This window comes from Engraulis encrasicolus, chromosome 5, assembly GCF_034702125.1.
Source record: "Engraulis encrasicolus isolate BLACKSEA-1 chromosome 5, IST_EnEncr_1.0, whole genome shotgun sequence".
NCBI lineage: Eukaryota > Metazoa > Chordata > Actinopteri > Clupeiformes > Engraulidae > Engraulis > Engraulis encrasicolus.
In genome coordinates this window covers 57974939-57992824 of record NC_085861.1, presented here as the reverse complement: position 1 = coordinate 57992824, position 17886 = coordinate 57974939, and the positions used below count along the sequence as shown (strand labels likewise).

Here is a 17886-nt window from a genome sequence, read left to right as displayed (position 1 = left end):
TTTCCAGAATAACATGCATTTATTAATAATGATCATTCTCAATGATCAATGAAGAGATATGTCTAATTTCAGGAGGCGGGCTAATAATATCGTCCTCAACTGTACATATAATGTATAATGTATAGGCCTATGTATGGTGTTCATGTTTTTGTTACAGAGAAGATATTATTGCCCAGGACCTGGGCTGAAAAGAAAAAAAAGCTGCTGTGCACCCTTATGTTCCCTTCATCCTGCCTCTGAAGTTCTGAGTATGTTTGAGGGCAGGAGATAGAGAGGACAACTAACTTTATTTTCCTGATTACGAGCCCTGGCCAGTTAATCTCAATATAAAAAGTAGGCTATCTAATTTTCCTTAAACAAAAACTGCAAACTGGTCCCACAGACCCAAACACATTAAGAGTGGAGTGCAGTATCACAATGGGAGTTTCCCAGGTGGGCTTTTCAAAGCAATATTTCACTAGCATGCGCAGTTGGATTTGCGAAAGGGAAAGGGCGGGATACACATAGCACAGGTCGTCCTTGTGACAGCCAACACATCGAAAGAAATGGGGGGTTACATGCCTACGCTGGCGCAAGAAAAGTTTATGAAAATAAATAAAAATATTTGTTACTGATTGGAGCAACTGGGGATAGGGACAACAACTTTAGTTTCCTGCAATATGTGGGAAACTGCCACATCAGGATTACTTGAATGTCATCAGCATACAAAAAAAGTTTGTGTTGTTCTTGTCCCATAATTACTCCTTCTATATGTTTACATTCGCGTAATGTAATAGCAAGGGGTTCAAGAAATAACGCAAAAAATAAGCAGTGACAATGGTGAGCCCGGTCTAGTAGCACGACTAAGATTAAAGGATGGTGACATTATCCCATTCATAAAAACAGTAGCCATAGGGTCAGTGTACACTAACTCCAACCACTGCATTGACTGACCAAAACCAAATGTTCTTAGCGTATAGAACAGATAGGTACTCTATTTTGTCGTACGCCTTTTCGGCGTCCAATGAGAAGGCCACAACAGGATCTGGGATACTCCTGCTCTTCCAAAATATGTGCAATATATTTCGTAAATTGTCAGCTTAACATCTATGCTTCACAAAACTCACCTGATCCCCTTGCACTACTAAGCTAGGAAGCACTTTCTCAAGCCTAATGGCTAGAACCTTAGAAATATTATTTTATCCACATTTATCAATGAAATTGGGCGGTAATTACCACAATATTGAGGATCTTTCCCTTTTTATGTAATAATGTGATAACTGCTGACCTCATGCTAGGTGGCAATCTACCCCCCTTCAAAGCATCTGTATAAACTGCTAGAAGCCTAGTCGCCAGTTCTTCCATAAATATTCTACAGAAATCAGATGGAAAACTATCATTAACAGGCGACTTGCCCAGCCTCAGATTTTGGTAGCCTTTTTAACTTCTGTTATTGTGAACTCTTCTTCTAACCCTATTTCTTGCTCTCTTGTTAAACTAGGTGTTTTAAAGGTCCACTCTAATAGAAAACCATTCTTACATGTTATGTGCACCATTATTCAAAACCCATAAACCTGAATCATTAATTAAGTAAAAAATAATTTGGGTTTATAATTTTATAGGTTTTAGTTAATTTACAAAATACACATTTCTGATTGCACGATGCCTGGGTGTTGTCAAAATATGAATTTCATGACTCCGGAAATATCGGGGTTTTTTTTACAAGAATTAAAACAAGATTTTTTGTAATGCTTCAACGCTGTTTTATATGGCATTGTAGGCCTACTGTGGGTACCGGTAGTTGTTGTGCCTACATGTTGGCAAACCACTAGGTGGCACCGTTACCTCATATTTCAGAGCCATGGGGAGTGTTCTTTACCTGCCTCGTCTCGTTGGAGTAGAGCTACAGCTGAGCTAGCAAGCCAAAGTGCGACTCGAGATGAGTTGCAGACATGACGCTGTCCTGACTGACTATAAAGTTTGAAAATGTACTTCAGAGTCTACATTACAACTTAATTCTTACAGATTTGATCACTTTTCAAACACAGTAGGTTGATGTAATTTGTAAAGACCGCGATTGTTGTCCTGGCCATTGCAAAAACATACAGTAGCAGCTGGAGACGATAGCAGCACGATGACATGGGATTGACGGCAGGCAAGAATGGGGTGTTCGATCGTTGAAATTATAATTCATAGAAGCCCTGACAGATACTGTATTTGGAAACGGAGCGTGAGACTGCTAATGGTGCTCGCCTGGGTCTCAGTCAGCACATCGGTGAGTAGGACTAGCTAGCCTGCTAGCTTCGTCGACCTACTGTGCTTTCAGGGTTGTATGGGTGGAATAGCTGTAAATATGATACAGTATGTAACAGATGAAACACTTTCCGTAACTTTGGCCCCCTTGATTGACCGTTCAGCTACCGTATACCGGTGTGAACATATATTGTAAATGTGTCAGATACATAATCTCCGTGTGACATGTTCAACTCTTTTGGTGCTACTGGCTATTCCAGACTGTTTAGAAACCCCATGTTGCTACTACGTGTCTTTTGAGGTCAAGCTTACAATGTGACGGTGTTAGATATTCACCCCAACAGCGAAAATGTCGGGGGGCAGATTTGGTATCAGAGCTATTTGTTTCACTCCATGTCGGTGGACGGTGTCCTATATTTTATACAGTGGTGTTGTGCTTGGAAGTTTTCTTGGTAGTGTGGAGACGTGGGGAAAGCTAATAAGCTAGCCTTGTAGTTGCAGAACTCGTACTGTTGGACTTTCTATTTCATTGAAATTGAAAACATTTCTTTGCAAACTGTTCGCCGTCTTGGATAAGGAACACCGTGCACTCTATAAGGCAAAGAGATAGTATATTTGAACTATAACATCACTATCGTATCCGCACTCAAATTTCACAGCTCCCACAGTGTGCACAGATCCAGTTAGCCAAGGCGCTTCTAATGACCCGGTGTGCGTTCCATTCCCCGCACTGTGCACTGTGTACTGAGATGCAGTGCACTTCCCACCCTCAGCTTAACGGCAAATAAGTGCAGATATTTTGGCTGACACAAGTGCGTGGATTGAGACGTGATTTTTCATCTTTTGACATCAATTCCGGCTCGTTTTTTTGGGGGGGGAGGACTAAGAGTGTTGAAAAACGGTTAAAACAACGTTTACAAACAGTCCTTACTACTGAACAAAACAACTTCTGTACATTAGAGTTCTGTTTCTGGACACATGAAAACACGTTTGAAACCATGTAAACTCATAGTTTTCTATTAGACTGGACCTTTAACTCATTGGCTGCCTTGGGCGGCGAATGACGTCATTTCGAAAAGTGACGCCCCCTGCCTTTGGCGGCGTCCGCCGATAATTGCGTTTTTTTACAGCCACGCCTTGAGGACGGTCTGTCCTATGTTGTGTTAAAATTTCACAGCTCTACTCATGTTCTAACTGTTCCTGTAGGTGGCAGAAGTGTCCTTAGGAACAGTCAGGGCAGGGCATTAGCTCAGAGCAAGAGGAAATGTCAAGGCAAAAAACATCCCCTTTTACTATAATAATCTCAAAAGTAGCATAGCAAAATCATTTTGGAAAGTAAAGCACCTGTGACAGTAGTCTAGCCTAGAAATCTAGACGCCCCTAGAGGCCGCAAATTGAATGTGCCCCCGGGGGCAGTCTAGCGTTCCTGAATCTACAATCGGTCCAAGGTAGACCAGGCTTTCTGGCCAATCAAATCGTGAGGGGCGGGATCGGGGCTGGGCTAGCTAGTGACGACACAACTGGGCTTTCAGAAGGCTGTGGCTCTACACGCCCCAAGTGAAAACTGGCTGCTAGCGTAGCATTGCACCAGCCTAGGAGGAAATGCGTCTGACCACCACCACAGCCGAAACGAGTTGCCGAAATAAATTGTGTTTTCACTTACACAGTTCAAACATGCCTCGTATTCAACCACAGGACCCTCCTTCACCAACCAGCAAAATGTTTAGCAATTTTGGGCTTGTTAAATGGTTGCATAAACTAATATGATCGTTGTCAATGTTCTGTGTAAGCTTGCTAGCTGGATACCAAGCTAGGTGTGTTATTTGACGAGAGGTGGGCTAGCCGCTAGCTCGACCGGCAAGGTCTCATACCCATCTATTTAGTAAGCTACTTATATACTTCCAATGCTCCCAAATGTCTCGTTTTTAATGTTGTGGGTCTTATTATAACTGTCACTAAATTGGTGAGTCATTTCAAGCATTTTAATGGTTGAAAAGAGATCAGTTGTAGTTATAAACAAAATACCAGTTGACCCGGTGCTATCATTTCAAATGGTTTGATAAACGAGTTCTTAAATGATGACGTCCATTAATACTTAAATGATAGTTCATATAACTTGTCTGATTGCTGACCATATGTTTAGGCCTTTGTAAATGGTAATTTAATATTTTATTATTGCAGTCAGAAAGCCGAGATGCACAGAATCTCTGCCATGAACTGACGGGGGTAGCAGGGCAAGCTAGCATTTTACAGAACCAGTAGACCATTTCTTCAGGGTGTAGAACGAAATCGCAGCCGTTAAAAGTTACCAAAGATTCAAACACGCTAATCGTTAACCTATGTAGACATTGTGTTTTGATACTGAGTGGGTTGTATGTGCAAACAGCCGTCAGTTGTTGTTTGTATAGTTCTCGGAGTCTGAAGCCGGCAGCCTACTCTCGTGCAGCTGGCTGTGGCTGCAAGTAGCGCCTCCGGAACCATTGCTGGCCACGCCCCTACCGTTTGCTGTGTGGGGATTCAATGTGATTGGTTGTTGCGCCATCCTATTGCATTGCGTTGAGTGCCGAGGCATTTGATAGACAACCGTTTATCCCGCCCACACGGCTTCCCAGCGACTCTAGACCCATGTCAGCTTTCAGCTGTATGGGTTTAGCTCGCTAGGCTAACAGTAGTCTACTTTCTTGCCCTCTGATTTTAACACAGGTATTCTACTGATTTTAGTGTCAGAGCTTGACAAAAAAAAAAACTTCCTCTCATGAACAAAATACAACCCCCTTTTGCTATCTAGCTAGTTGTAGCTAGCTTGCCCAAAATACATCATGTTCAACCAGAGATTATCTGTGTGGCAACCGTTTCATTTTGGATAATGTGATCAGCCTACACAATATCAGGATGATGCGTACAAAAGATCATCTAACAGGAAAATGCGCTAGTATGGGCACTAGTGGTAATGTGTCACCTCAGTTGGGAATGCTTGGCTATAAAGTTTGTTACGCTAGCTAGCTAGCACGAAATCGCTAACAGCTTACAACTAAGCCTAAATAAAGGAGCCTTGGTAAGTCAACTATTTTTACTCATTCTACAGTTACTTGTTATGGATCTGTATAGTATGATCAGCTTACTGTATCATCAAAATAGACAGGGGGGTTGCAGATTCTTGGAACAGAGTAGCCTTTTTGTCTGGTCAGATTCATTCAGCTCACATGAGAAAGCATTGCACTTAGCCTCAGACCAGCTAGACTTCACCACTCCAATCGGCATGTGAAATGTTGGATATGTGATCATCAGTACTTTATCAAAAGAAAATTCATTGAACAATATATGAATATGACAAGATCACTAATATAGCAGAAACATGATGACAGTAATCATCAATCTGCAAATTGTCCGCTCTGCCAAAGAAGCTGCAGTAAACTATGCTGGGCTGCCTGCCTGCCTCCCCTTCACACACACACGGTAACCTACTGGAGGAAACAAACCAGCTGAGATTTGTTCCCAAACGAGAGAGCTCAAAGTAGGCTAAACAGAGGGAGGACGATGAGACAGTATTTCTGTGAGATCACAGAGTTACGTGCACCTGCTGTCATGATCCATTGTGCACGCCAGCAACTAAACCAAAACACTCTTGTTTTCGAGCCCACCCCCGTTATATTTCAGCACATTACTAGGTTGAAAGGATCATACAAACAATCTTTTGTCTAGGCTACAGATGACAGAAGACTACGTAATAGCATCTGATAGGTTTGGAGTTGTTAGGACGATGTCATTATGGGCAAAATCGTTTGCAGTTATAGTTCTACTTCAAATGGCGTTTTCTCAGCTAGAAAGCAGCATTTGGCGAATTCCACTTATTTTCAACAGATGTTTATGAAAGAACGGAAAGGGGTAGAGAGACACCGTTTTCTTCTAATGACAGATGAGCGTCTAATCTGTGTTTTGATAGGTATGGTGTTGACATAGACACAGAACTCAATTTTCTGTGAGCCTCCAAAAAACACCCAAAATGCTGAAAAATCTCTGGCACTCTGGGTTACTCCTTTATGAAAATGACTGGCAGCCAATGAGTTAATTGAGGAAAATAATTCTGATAATCTTGGTTCCTCTACAGGTCCATTCGATGTGTAAAATTTCTTATAAAACTTAGTAAACTCCTCATTAATCTTAATTTTATCAGTGGTCAGTGTCGTATTGTCATCTTTGAAAATAGAGGGAATCAAGTTATTAGATTGTATTTGACGTACTCTGTGTGCTAGTAATTTGCCAGTTTTTTCACCCTGTTCAACGTATTTCTGATTCAGACAAAACATAGCGTGTTCACTTTCTTCTGTAATGAGCTATTTGGATCAAATTTCAATTTAATTAATTTATTTCACACTTCCTCCTCTGGGTGTGTGTTGTTTTTCAAGATTCTCTGATTTAGCATTTTGATAGCAAGCTAACTGGCTATTATTCACATGTGTCAACATATTTTTTTATCACCACCAAAACATCAAAATTATTCAAACGTCTTCAGCTAATACCGTATTTTCGGGACCAAAAGACGCACTGGGTTAAAAGACGCACCACCAGGGACAGTGACTTTTTTCACTTTTTCGCACTGCATCATAGGACGCACTTCATAACTAATTTCATAATTTCATAACTAATGCTGTTGTTGTTAAGAATGCACAAAAAATAACATGCGTGGCCGAATACACGCAATATCAAACGTTGCCGAATATCACAACCTAGCGTTTTTGAGCAGTTCCTTAAAGTATGAAGCCATCACTGAATTTTACGCATGTTCTTTCAAAGAAAAATGTTTAAACACATTTAATGTAGGCTATTCAGCAACAGATTCATAGAACATTGAAAAAGAATCGCCTGGTAGGCTATTTCAGGAGTCGCGACCCTCTCTCCTCGAGATCTGCTCCGCGTCTCTACCTCCCCTCCCTCCCACACACACACACACGCGCAGCGTCGGCCACCCGTGCACTTTTTTAACAGGAGTAGCCTACTTTTCAGTGCAATCCTGGCTGGAAAAAATATTGTTGCCCATTCATCCATGACGAAGACGTTTAGGCAGTCATGAAATAGTGGTAATGTTGTCGCACAGTAGCAAACATCTTTCTCTGACGTGACGATGCATTTTCGCGGAACTTCTCAACTCCGCTTTCATAAACCTACCCGACGGTTGTTGTCTGATCTTTTTTCAATGTTCGCTAATGTTTGTAATTTAACTATAGGGTCTGTGCGTAGGCACAGTAGCTTTCTGATAAGAATCACTGTTGTGCCGATCGCAAAGGATGTTGAAGTGTGGAGTCTTGCAACTTGTTTCAGTCAAGGACACTGAAATACCAGTCAACGGCCCTTCCACGCTTTTCACACGCTTTACTGCAATAACGTCTTGCGAATGCATGAAACCATTGCACACAAACATGTCAACGAGAGCGCGTACGCCATCATAACTCTGCATCGAGCAAATAATATGCAACAGCTTGCAATGCGCGCACGAGAGAGAGAGAGAGAGAGAAAGAGAGAAAGAGAGAGAAGTCATTCTTAACAGGTGCCATTGTAACCTGCCTACTGTACACAGCCTACCCCGCGACGCTCTTGATTACTGGTATACAGTGCCCTCCATAATTATTGGCACCCCTGGTTGAGATGTGTTAAAAGCCTTAAAATAAATTCAGTGTTTATTGCAGAAGAATACTGTCACACTGAAAATTGTAGGAAAATGTAGCCTTCAACTCAAATGAATTGTAAGAAAATAAAAAAATCCCTGACTAAAAAATAATTATTTTTCATTAAATCACCTGTTCCACAATTATTGGCACCCTTAACAATTCCCAGGAAATAAATATAATTGAAGCATTTCTGTCATTTCTACAGTAGTTTACAAAGTTTACCAGAGTATGTAGGAACATTTAATTAGTAATTCATCACTTCCTGTTTCCCTGGGGTATAAATATGACGTGACACCGAGGCCATTTCTCTTATCCACTCTTAAACATGGGAAAGACAAAGGAACACAGCATACAAGTGAGGCAGATGTGCGTCGACCTTCACAGGTCAGGCAGAGGCTACAAGAAGATTGCCACTCAACTGCAGCTGCCCATATCCACTGTGAGAGGAATAATTAAGAAGTTCAAAACAACTGGAACAGTGGTAAACAAGCCTGGACGAGGACCCAAGTTTATTTTGCCACCACGCACAGTGAGGAGGATGGTAAGAGAAATCAAAAGATCTCCAAAGCTCACTGTTACAGAATCACAACAAATGGTAGCATCCTGGGGTCACAAAGTCTCCAAATCAACCATCAGGCGCTGTCTACACGCCAACAAGCTGTTTGGGAGGCATGCACGGAGAAAACCTTTCCTCACTCACAATCATAAACGCAAGCGTCTGGAGTTCGCCAAGCGGTATTGGGGCTTCAACTGGGACCGTGTGCTTTGGTCAGATGAGACCAAGATTGAGCTTTTTGGCAACAAACACTCTAAGTGGGTCTGGCGTACCACGAAAGATGCGCATGCTGAAAAGCACCTCATACCCACTGTGAAGTATGGGGGTGGGTCAGTGATGCTGTGGGGCTGTTTCGCTTCCAAAGGCCCTGGGAACCTTGTTAGGGTGCATGGCATCATGAATGCTTTGAAATACCAGGACATTTTAAATCAAAATCTGTTGCCCTCTGCCCGAAAGCTGAAGCTGGGTCGTCACTGGGTCTTTCAGCAAGACAATGACCCTAAACATATGGCCAAATCTACACAGAAATGGTTCACCAGACACAAAATCAAGCTCCTCCCATGGCCATCTCAGTCCCCTGACCTCAACCCCATTGAGAACCTGTGGGGTGAGCAGAAGAGGAGAGTACAGAGGAGAGGACTCAGGTCTCTGGATGATTTAGAGAGATTCTGCAAAGAGGAATGGCTGAAGATCCCTCTTTCTGTCTTTTCCCATCTTGTGAAACATTATAGGAGAAGATTAGGTGCTGTTTTGTTGGCAAAAGGGGGTTGTACAAAATATTAACACCAGGGGTGCTAATAATTGTGACACACATTATTTGATGTCAAATAATTATTTCTTTATGTGGGATTTTTTCCCCACTGAATAAATGCACTTGTATTGAAGGTTGGATATTTCTCTTTTTTTCCATTAAGGTCCCATATTATTTAGAAAAAAAATAAAATAATTGGAAGCAAAAAAAACACATCTCAACCAGGGGTGCCAATAATTATGGAGGGCACTGTACCTACAAGTATTTTTTCAAAATGTGCAGACCCGATTCCCCCCAAAGTCGTTCTAAAATATCGACAGAGTCTCGCGGCCATGATTTTTTTCACACATTGGACGCACTGGCTCATAAGACGCTCTGGCAGTTTTTGACAATATTTTATGATTTTATATGCGTCTTATGGTCCGCAAAATACGGTAATAGCTACAGTAAACAACCTGAAAATAATTTCCTTGTAACGTTTTCAAGTCCATAGGCTATACATTTCCCCAAAATGTATTTAGGCAGATAAACCTGCTACATGGAAAATATGTGAATCAACTGTTACTTGTCACACCTCAAAGTAGCCTATCAGATTAGGTAATCAGTCTCTTCAATATCTGACGGCACCTGAACACTTTTCTCCTCCATTTTGGCTGGCCAGAGTCCACTGATGAAATGCTTTGCTGCTGTTGTACTGGAGAACTAGTGGTGTTTGCCGTTCACGGGAAAAAGTCATGACTTCGGTTTCTCCAAGACCTCTGGTGCATAATCCTGAAACAGGCGCACTCTCATGTCTCTCCAGACATTTTTTTTTTCTAGCTGCATCAAGAACGCATGACTTGGCTTTATCACGTAAGAAGCGGATGATGATGTGTCCGGATTGTGCATCCTCCTCTTTGGATTTAGGTCCGCCACAATGTATTCTGTCGATTTCAAAGAACGCATCTTCCGCCTCGACTTGCAACACCTCAGACAGAAATGTTTTCACACATCCCTCTAAATCAGTTCTCTCTGTCCCTTCATCCATGCCAGAAAGTCTAACGTTTTGACGTCGGGAAAAACCCTCGAGGGTCGTCAGCTTCTCTTGCAAGCGACGGTTCTGTTTTTCCATCTCTCCCCTGATCACACTCGCCTTCACTTCTTCGTCCTCCAAGCGGGAGACCCTCGTCTCTGCCTCATCCATCCTAGCCCCAAGGGCTGCGACCGTCTCACTCAGTCTCTTAATACCACTTTTCACTATAGTCATATCGCCAATCAACTGCTCCAGCATAGATCTTATGGCAGTGAGTTCACCAGCAACATTGTCCTACGATTAATTTTTAGGTTCAGCATGTGGCTCCGCCATCTTCGATGAAGTTTTAGCCAACAAGGTTTGTTTAGGCTTCCCGAGACAAATTTGGCTGATTCCGTGTAAAATAATGACCGTGTGAGATAATGACTCATTTCACTGTTATAAAGTTACCAAACCGTGTATATCACAAAATTATCGTAAAATGAATATAATCAAGGATTTGAGGAATCCCGAGCTCTGCTTCGGTCCCTTCCTATACTCCCTTCCTATACTCTCCCACCCCCACCCCCCCCCCCCCCACCACACACACATACACCACCAAAAAAAGGGGGGGGGAAAGAAAAATAACGTTGCCTCACCTGATTGAGGTCAATCATGAAGGTGCTAAGGCCTACAGAGACAGACTCGCGACTCTGCATGCGTGTAAAGATGCCGTCTACCAGACCGATCTCTGCTTCCTTGGCCGGCACGTCAGATCCAATCAGAGCCATGAAGACAATAAGCCCCACCTACAGAAAACAGGAAGGCATGCAGGTCAGCTGTTTTATGCATGCAGGTCTGCTGCTGTCCTTTTGGTCAGGTTAGTGAAATACTTGAGATATACTTGATGCGATTGCATCATGAAATAAAAGCTTTGAAAAAAAGCAACATCAAATGCAGTACATATGCTGACTTTCAAGCAAAACCCCAGGTACACATACAAGCAAATCAAGCGTAGCAAACTTTGCCATTCTTTCCAATGAGGGAAGGGAAGGCAAGCCAACAGGAGCGAGGTGAAGCGAGAATTTTCGGCCAAGCTTAATATTATGCATATGAGGAGCTAATTTCACCTACGGTAGTCAATCAAATAATAAAAAAAAAGAAATGTGTCATTCTATTCACTGGAACAACCTGATGACCGTTAAGCTGTCAAAATGGAACTCTGAATTTCGCCTCTCTTTGCATCGCTCGTTTCGCCTGCATATGTCCCCAGCGTCAGTTGTTGCTTGTGAATCAGTTGTCGATTGTAAATCGACAGAATGTATTAACTTTTATTTAGTCATATTGAAGTTGAAATACAGCAGAGTCCTGCACCGGATCGGGTACCTGCGGGCATGGGTAAATAGATGCTGAAACGGGTGGGTTTTAAACATACTGTAATTTTACCGGTGGGTATGTGGGTGGGTAAGTTACATACAGGTGGGTAGCATGGGTAGCACGTGAATAAAAACAGTGGTCCTTTTCAGTAGGCTATTATTTGCTAACCATCCCTTGAAATCATACCTTGGCACTCATTTCCTGTAGAAGCCTTGTTGGTGCAATGTTGTTTTTTTTTCAAGGGTGCATTTGAAAAATACAGTGCACTATGGGAACACTTTCGATTTGTGTGATTTTTCACCCGAACGGTTGGGTAACGGGTAGAATGTTAACGGGTCCAGCTGGGTACGAATTTAACTTAAAAAAAAGCACGGGTAAGTGGATGGGTGGGTGCGGTACTCTGTGGATACGGCTCTCAAAAAACGGACCGGTGCAGGACTCTAAAATAAAATTTTACACATTGTACTCACATTTAAATTATACTCTATAATTGAATACTTTTTTTCTGTGGCAAGCTCCACAGGTGTTGTAATAAACTTACTTCATGCACATTTTGGAAATAACTCGTGTGTAGGCCAGTAAGCCAGGTCTTGATGTCATGAAATTAGGCTATGTTAGGACTATTATTACTGCCTTTGTGTGTGCGCACTCTCACGTGAACCCTAGACAGTTGGCTCTGAACGGCAGCCTCCAGAGCTGGTGTGCGAATGTGGAAATCTGTATGTGTTTATTAGAGTATGGCAACCCGACCGAAGCCCAACGGGCCTGGTCGGAACCCGATGGGCCGGGCCGGACTTGGACAAAAAAAAATAGAATATCTGTCAGGCTCGGGTCGGACTTGGGCTCGAAGCAAACAGACATTGTGAAAATTATAAACAACCAGAGGACACGTTTCAGGTCATGTATGGTAATTGAATATATATAAATGAAAATGGTAGGCTATTCATGTGAGAGATTATTGGCTGTATGCAATAGAGCGCCAGTTACCAGTGGCAATATGTTAACGCTTAGTCCAAGTCAGCCGATTAAGCACAGATGCAGAGTCAACTTGCTTTCTTAACACATTCAATACCAGCCGTTTTTTGGAATTTAGCTGTAGACTCCCAGACAATTTCATCATTTTTTGAACAGCCACAGACACATCTTGTTCGAAAGCCCAAAAACTCAGCTGTCTGTATATTTTTACGGTTTGTTTCTAGCTTATTCCATTCTGAAGTTATTCCACTTTAAGCAAGCACTGGTTTAGGTAAAAATAGCGTTTTTCAACATTCGAACTGAGATAAAGCCTTTTTTGTCACGGGTGCGCTCTGACTCTCAGAGTTTAAATTGCGGGTCTAAATGCATTTTCACGCCCGAAGAACAACACCAGTAGCTTCCAAGTAAACTATTTCGATGCAATAATCACCTGGTCAGGCTATTGTTCAGAGCCACATCATCTGAAATGCTAGCTAGCCAATGTAACTTGACTGGCAGTTTTCGTTCTGTAGATAGAAGTAGACGTGCCAAAGTACTCACCCAAAATTAAGTTACTTCCTGCTGTGTTGCATGCTGTCTTTCATTACAACCTTCCATTTTACACCTATCTTGATGGCAGCAAAACTCCTTATCCCTCCATCATATGTTTAGGAATAGGCTAGCTAGCAAGGCAAGTATGTTTTGATTCTCCAGCCCAGGAAGTAACTCGAGACGTGACGTGATCAAGAAGTGGTTTGACTCTCTATAATAAAACTCAATACTTTGTGTAATAAAATGCACAGATGATGAAATATCCAGATCCTGACTTTGTAGGAGTTTTGACTTTGTAGGTGTTTTGGTAACACTTTATTTTAGGGATACATCTATTAGCACTAATACATACAATATTAATGCCTGTATAAATAACTTGTAAGGCATGTATTAAGCAAAATAAGGCAGTTGTTAAGCATGTATTCACAAATGTCTTGTTCATGCACAATAAGGGATTTATTACCAATATAACCTTAGTAAGGACCTAGTAGACCTAGATTTCTATTTATGAGTAAGCAGTAAGTGCCAGAATACAATGTGCATAAGCTCCTGGTACACTGTGTGAACAAACCCTGAACAGTGTGAAAATAGATGTGGAATAAGGGTCCCTATTCTAATGTGATGCATTGCTCAGCCCAGATGGCTTAGGGCCCCCGCACTACCTAGGGCCCCCACACTACCGAGGGCCCCCACTCTACCCCCACCTCGCCCCCGGGAAGCAAAGTGTAAGAACATTTCTGAAACTGCATGAGTCTCATTAGATATGTAGATCTCACTTATTCTACTCAGTATGCCAGACAGTGATTAGAAGCATTATATAGCAAGGATTGGACTAAACTTCTCAATGACGGTGGGTGGTGAGATGTCATTTTTTCATACACCAATTAGTTTTAATTGTAAAAACCCCACAATAAATGCAGAATATAACAATGAGTAATAGTTTGGAAGCGAAACTAAGCTATTCCTTTGTGATAAATAAGTTAATGTTTGAGAAACTTAGCTCCAAGAAGTGCAGTGCATGATGGGTACGCCCTTAGTCAGAAATGCAATGCATGGCCAATGCAGCAATGATAATATTTCTGTTGTTACGTACATGGCAAATTGTTTGGATAGCATCTAAATTTCACGAGTGAGGGGAGGAGCTAAGGACGTAGGCTCAGAGCTGGGTAGGTTGTCTGTTGGCCTAGATTGCGTACCCATCATGCACTGCACTTCTTGAAGCTAATGTTCTCAAACATTAACTTAATTATCACAAAAGAATAGATTAGTTTTGCTTCAAAACTATTATTCTAATGTTCTGCATTTATTTTGTTTTTTTTTTACAATTAAAACTCAGTAGTACATGAAAGAAATTACATCTCACCAACCCACCACCATTGACAAGTGTACGTTCAATCCTTGCTATATATAGGTTCATGTTACCTTCTTTGCATTGTTATGAAAAAGAGAAAAGTTGATGACTCAGCTAGGTAAATATTAATTATTTAATATACCCTTACACTTTGTAGATCCAGGTGGGCTCAGTACTGCGGGCCTGGGTGGTGTGGGGGCCCTAGGTAACGAGGGGGACTGGTATTGCGGAGGCCCTGAGCCATCTGGGCTGACCAATGCATCACTTTAGAATAGGGACCCTTATTCCGCATCTGTTTTCACACTGTTCAGGGTTTGTTCATACAGTGTGTCGGGAGCTTATACACATTGTATTCTGCCACTTACTACTTACTAATAAATAGAAATATAGGCTTACTGGTCCTTACTAAGGTTATATTAGTAGTAAATCCCTAATTGGGCATGAACAAGACATTTGTGAATACATGCTTAACAACTGTCTTATTTTGCTTAGTACATGCCTTACAAGTTACTTACACAGGCATTAATACCGTATTGTATGTATTAGTGCTAATAGATGTATCCCTAAAATAAAGTGTTACCAGTGTTTTCATAATCTATGTCAGCTCTGTTCATCACATTGTTACGAAAATCACACAGAATGTGAATTAGAATGTGTAGATTCAGAATCCAATTAAAAAACTTAATTTTACGGTTTGGGAGCCAACGCATGGGAGGCAAAACGTATTTTTATGTGACTTGGTAGTGAATGTGTTAATAATTGCCTAATTACCAGTTGTCAGTGAACGTGCAGTCTTTGTTGTAGCGTAAGCCTACGTTTTAGAATGCCTTCGAGGCTTTCTTGAAGCTAGAACATAAAATGAACATAAAAAGTTTGTCACTGCATTATTCACCAAGGATTAGGCTACATTCGCTCGCAAGAAGAGCATAATATGGATAGAGGAGATGTCAAGGAGAAATCAGCATCACAATAATAATCTCATCATCAGAAGCATAGCAAAACAATGTCTTGAAAGTAAAGCACCTGTGACAATAGTCTACTTTCTTGTCCACTGGTTTCAACACAACTAACACTACTGAATACAGTGACCGAGCCTGAAAAAAAAAACCACCCCTTATCTCATGAACAAGCTGAAGAAAGATCTTGCATGGTTAGTCCCCACCATGGGGAAAACATCATGCCTGATACCCGTCCCAAAGAAAGCACACCCTAAGGAACTCAATGATTACAGACCGGTTGCCCTCACCTCACATCTAATGAAAACATTCGAACTAGGGCTGTCCCTAAAGATTATTTTCCTCCCGATTATTCTATCAACTATTTTTTTCGAATAGTCGCGATTATTTTTTTAAAAAAATTTGGAAGGGAAAAACTGTGATATGCCACTTAATTTTGACCTGAAAAATAACAGACAAATAAAGCAGAGTGCACCTAGGGCCTATTAGGACAATGATTTCTTTAAAAAAAAAAAAAAACTATAATACATACAGGCCTAATATAATATCTATTTGTTTCAGTTCAAATCAAGTAAGCTTATTAGCCTACATTTACTAAAGTATAAAGAGGCCCAAGTTATAGGCTACAGTATTAGGAAAGTGGAAACAAATATGGGCCACTATAGGTTAGGGTAAAGGCTACCAGAGATTATGAGTAGCCTGCAAGGAAAGAACGTCGAGGCTACTCTGTCCATGTCATTCTGTTGACGCACCAAAACCCTGCTGGTCCCTATCCCCTTTCTGTCGCTAATATAGACCCAGTTAGTAATTGCAGCACGACATAATTATGACTTATTATATTATTAGAATAATATTACTATTTATTTAGACCTGCAGTCGGCACAAACAATATTAAATAGTGCGAGGTGAACTTCGTGCACCGTCCGTGGAGGAGAAGGGAAGAGACCTTTCTGAATCAGGCATGCATTCCTCTCACTTCTCCACATCTCACGCTGTTGGTCGGAATATGCACACTTCTGTTGTCTTCATTTAGTTTTTAACTTTGTATACAAGCTCTTTCTACAAACACCCCGACCACTGTCACCCTAAAGGTGTTGAATATTGCGTCTATAACAGGCACATTACGAATCATTGCTTTATCTCCCTGTCGTTGCTATGCACGCCGCCAGCATAGCGACAGTATAAAGCAGTGTGAAATATACCGCGCGTCTCGATCTGAAAAACTTTCACTTCCTCAATAAATATAGTCTCCTACAGAAACACAACCAGGTCTTGTGCCTTGTCTTTAAAATATCGCCACACTTTAGATGTCTTTGTCCGTTTATTGGGCTGATAAGTGGTGCCACTGTTACCTTCATCTTTGTACACTGACACTCTCGGACGCGCAGCCCCTGTCATTTTCTCCATTTCTGTTTTCAGCACGTAGGCTACCTCGCGGCTCGCACAAATCACTTTTTTTCATTGGGCTGATTAGTGGTGCACTGCCACTGCACCTTCATCTTCGTCTGACACTGACAGGCTTTCAGCCTCTGCCATTTTCGTCGCTTCTGTTTAGCACGTCTACCTCGCGGCTCGCGCAAGTCACTTTTTTTTGTTGTTGCGCAAATCACGTAAACGACGGTATGTTGAACACGCCGACTTATTTACGCAATCGACGTAATCGATTACGTCGAATAGTCGGGACAGCCCTAATTCGAACGGGTGCTGCTACGCTACCACCTCAAGCCCCAGGTACGCCACGCACTGGATCCTCTGCAGTTTGCCTACCAAGAGAATGTGGGAGTGGAGGACGCTATCCTGTATCTCCTCCACAGGATACATTCTCACTTGGACAAGGGTGGATGTGCTGTGAGAATCATGTTTTTTTTATTTCTCCAGCGCTTTCAACACCATCCAACCACTACTGCTGAGAGATAAACTGGTGCAGAAAGGAGTGGTGCCTGGCCTGGTGACCTGGATCACTGACTACCTCACGGAGCGACCACAGTTTGTAAGGATGGGTGACATCACATCTGAGACAGTAGTGAGCAGCACAGGAGCGCCACAAGGAACGGTGCTTCCCCCCGTGCTGTTCACTCTGTATACAACTGACTTCAGCTACAACTCTGCGACATGCCACATGCAGAAGTTTTCAGACGACACTGCAATTGTGGGGTGTATCAGAGACGTTCAGGAGGAGGAGTACAGGGGACTGGTCGACGACTTTGTGGGATGGTGTCAAAACAACCAGCTGCACCTGAACACCACCAAAACCAAGGAAATGGTGATTGATTTCAGGCGCTCCACCCCACCCTTGGTGCCTGTCTCTATTGGGGGAGAGAAGGTAGAGATTGTCTGCACTTACAAGTACCTGGGAGCGCACCTCAACAATAAACTGGACTGGTCCACATACTCAGATGCACTATACAGGAAAGGCCAAAGCAGGCTCTATTTCCTCAGAAGGCTGAGGTCATTCAATGTCTGCTGCCGACATCTGCTTATGTTCTACCAGTCTGTCATG

At 42.1% G+C, this 17886-nt stretch overlaps 1 protein-coding gene across 3 annotated transcripts in view; it reads right to left on the bottom strand.

The window, feature by feature from the left end:
• Positions 1-17886, bottom strand: part of msh5 (mutS homolog 5) — a 248287-nt gene that overhangs the window by 59145 nt on the left and 171256 nt on the right. For all 3 annotated transcript variants that reach the window (XM_063199820.1, XM_063199819.1, XM_063199818.1), the window contains one exon: positions 10856-11005. In XM_063199820.1, coding sequence (XP_063055890.1) covers positions 10856-11005 — 150 coding nt within the window. The remainder of the gene's footprint in view (positions 1-10855; positions 11006-17886) is intronic.